The 3,738-nt window shown below is 37.5% G+C and overlaps 1 protein-coding gene across 1 annotated transcript; it reads left to right on the top strand.

The window, feature by feature from the left end:
- Nucleotides 1-1,018: 1,018 nt before the first annotated feature.
- Nucleotides 1,019-1,441, top strand: LOC140827245 (uncharacterized). The gene has a single exon (XM_073189881.1). The coding sequence runs from the start codon at nt 1,019-1,021 to the stop codon at nt 1,439-1,441; it is 423 nt and encodes a 140-aa protein (XP_073045982.1).
- Nucleotides 1,442-3,738: the final 2,297 nt, after the last annotated feature.

Here is a 3,738-nt window from a genome sequence, read left to right as displayed (position 1 = left end):
ATCGGCTATAAAGTCAACTGATAAATCAGCTGGACACGTCATTAGTTAAAGAGCGTAGCCAACAACTCGACTATTTGTACAAGAGCAGACTGCAACTTGTAGTGGGAGCACCGCATATCAGAATTCTACAATGTACGATTTTCAGAAGAATGATGACATGTCTACCAAGGACAAATCAATGGATATATGACATTTAAACGCATTCAATATTACCATTGAGAGCAAAGCCTATAAATAGCCGAGAAGATTAGTTGAGAAGAGAATAATAGTGCAATAGCGAAGAGAAACAATTAGTAAGAACAAGAACAAGCATATAGTTCTCAGTTACAAAAAGCTCACACTTTATCAGATACATACATAGCTTTCAGGCTATATTTCGTGCACTAGCACAAGCACTTCTCGTTATTATATTAGATATTTTTAGATTAGTTGTACTTAGACAAATATATCAATTGCGTACTGATAAAATTGTAAAGATACTAAGAGTTTCAGTTTGATAGTGTCTAAGACCAAACTGAAAAAAAGTGGATTATTACAGTTACTGTAACTAATCAAAGTATTTTAGTGAAAATCATATCTTTAAGATAGAAGGGATGACGTATGAGCATTTAAAGTCTCCGAACATCCATAAATCTTTGTGTTCTTATTTTTTTATATCTGTCTTTCAGCTTGTTTCCGCAATTTAAGTTAACTTATTGATATCGACAACAAGATTATCAAATTCAGTTTATCACTAAATTGATTCATCCTATCGAAAAGATTCGAAAATCTTAAATTATTTATTCAACTCCCCCCCTCTTCTCAACACTTTCACTCACCCAACTGATCCTAACAAGTGGTATCTGAGCTTGAATCAATCTTGTTTCTGAATACTCTCTATATTTACAATCTGATTATCACGTCTTCCTTCCATAAGATACCCATGTTTTCCAAAGAAGAATTTCATGACTGGAAGATAAGATTGCAGGCTCACGTAGCTGCATAGGATGATGACATGTGGTACGTCATAGACTAACCAATGAAAATATTAAAGGAAAATACAGCAGTTGCCATAACTGATAGAGCACCCCATCGCATTGAAAAGCCTAGAGAAGAATGGACAGCTGAAGATAAGAGGGAAGCAAACTTGGACAACGTAGCAAAGGACATTATGTACAAGACATTGGACAAGATTACTTTCTGTAAGATCAAGATGTGCAGAACAGCAAAAAAAATTTGGGAAAAGCTGATTCAACTATGCGAAGGGAATGAGCAAACAAAAGAGAACAAACTCTCAGTCGCCGTGCAAAAATTTGACAACATCAAGATGAAGAAAGGAGATTCAATGACTGAATATGATGAACGAGTCAGCGACATCATCAATGAACTGAATGCACTTGGAAAAGTGTATTCAAACAAAGAAATTGAGCTGAAAGTTGTTCGAGGTCTTCCCAAAAAATGAGATGTTAAGATGATGGCTATGAGAGAATCGAAAGACCTAAACAAGGTAGAGCTGCATGACTTGTTTGCATATCTTAAAGCCTATGAATTCGAACTGCAGACAAGAGAAGGAGAACGTTCAATGCCAATAGTTACAGTTGCTCTCAGTGCCATGAAACTGGAACCAACTAGTTCAGTTGAGAAGACTGCAGAACAACTGAGTAATGATGCAATGTCATATTTGTCAAGAAATTTGGAAGATTTATGAGAAAAAATCAAAACTCTTTCCAGTGACAATACCAGAAGAATAATTCAAAGGAAGAGCCAAATTTTTGCCACAACTGTGGCAAGACAGGGCACCTCATTGCTGACTGTCCTAAACCAAAGAAGGACAGTCGACATTCAACTGAAAAAGGAAAGAAGTTAGTTGAGTTCAAAAGACGAGACAAGAATTATAAAAGATCATTCAAGAAGAAACATGAAATCTTGCTAGCTGAAGAAAGCAAATCTAAATGTGTAGAGACCGACAGTGAAGAGTCAGATCTCGAGAGATTGAGTAGCTCCAGTGATGAAGATGAAGTGAAATGGTGATGGCCAATGATGCAAAACTGAAATCAATCAGCGAACATGTATTTGATTTCAGTTCAATTGATTTCACACGAGAAGAAATTATTTTACACTGCATGACATGGTAAATAAGTATCACAAACTTGCTCTTTTATTAGAGAAAGCCAAAGCTGAGCAAACTGACCCCAAAGACAACAAAACTGAAACTAATGAGTCAGTTGAATTGTTGAGTCTAAGAAGGGAGATTTCAAAGCAGAAAGTTGAAATGATTGAGAACCAATATTTGATTTAGTAGTTGAAAAATGAAATTACAAAACAAACTGATCTGATTCAAGCATGAAACAAGTTACCAGTCATGCTGACTGAAATGCAAGGTTTACAAAAAATCAGTTACTGACAAAACTGGTTTAGGCTTTAATAGCAGTGGTGAAACCTCTGCAAGTGATACAATGCCAAAGTTGAATGAGCACAAAAGAAAATATATTAACTTTGTGAAATAAACTGTGATGAATGAACTCTCAGAACCAAGTAAACCTACTGTCCAACCGATGGAGAATAAGAACAACGCTAAACGTTAATCCATGGAAATGTGGTCCCATTTCCATTCTGGAATAGATAAACTCTGAAGTAACCCCCCGGGCTTCTTCCTTTCATCTTTTACCTGTTGGCAGTTCATACACTTAGACACGAATTCTGCAATATCTGATTTCATATGTTTCCACCAGAATTGTGTCTTCAAGTCATTATACATCTTCCTGCCACCAGGATGAATACTGAACCGACTACAATGTGCCTCTGACAGAATCTGCTGTTTCAACTCTGCAACATCTGGTACAACAAGACGGTTATTCACGTACAGCACATGATCACGTACCTGATATTCTGACATGTGCCCTGCTTGGACCATTTGAATTGATTTTTGCACATTTTGATCTGTTCTTTGTGCTTCTTTGATTCTCATTATCAAGTCTGGTTCAACTCGAATCATAGCAAGTCGTAGTGGCTTACTATCTGTATCAAATGTTAATCCAGCCAAACAACAGTCTTCAATCATATTCGTAACACCTATCGTCGACAAGGATAAAGAACATACCTTTCGACTCAAGGCATCTGCTGCTGCGTTTGACTTTCCTGGATAGTATTTGATTTCGCAGTCAAAATCTTTCAATAAATCTAACCATCTACGCTGCCTCATGTTCAATTCTGATTGAGAGAATAGGTACTTTAGGCTCTTGTGATCGGAAAAGATCTCAAATTTCTCGCCATAGAGATAATGACGCCAAATCTTTAATGCAAATACGATAGCCGCCAATTCCAGATCATGAATGGGGTATCGAACCTCGTGTGGCTTCAATTGTCTCGAGGCGTATGCGATCACATGGCCTCGCTGCATAAGAACACATCCCAAACCTCTATGAGAAGCATCACAATATACAACGAAATCACCCGTACCTGAGGGTATCGTCAATACTGGAGCACTAGTCAGCCTTTTCTTCAATTCAACAAAGCTAGACTCACACTCCTCTGACCAAACGAATGGCATATTCTTTTGTGTCAATTGAGTTATTGGCTTTGCAATACTGGAGAAATCTTGAATAAATCTTCGGTAGTATCCTGCCAGACCCATGAAACTGCGTATTTCCGGTACCGAAGTCGGTCTTGGCCAATTGATCACAGCTTCCACTTTACTCGGATCAACAGAAATACCATCTCCAGAAATGATATGCCCCAAGAATACAACTCGATTCAACC

The sequence above is a fragment of the Primulina eburnea genome, chromosome 3, assembly GCF_022965805.1.
Source record: "Primulina eburnea isolate SZY01 chromosome 3, ASM2296580v1, whole genome shotgun sequence".
Lineage (NCBI taxonomy): Eukaryota > Viridiplantae > Streptophyta > Magnoliopsida > Lamiales > Gesneriaceae > Primulina > Primulina eburnea.
Note: the sequence above shows the minus strand (reverse complement) of the source record. Positions and strands in the feature narration are given on the sequence as shown.

Bases quoted from the DNA above. Each gene is read 5' to 3' on its own strand.
- LOC140827245 (XM_073189881.1), top strand. From the start codon at position 1,019: ATGAAAATATTAAAGGAAAATACAGCAGTTGCCATAACTGATAGAGCA.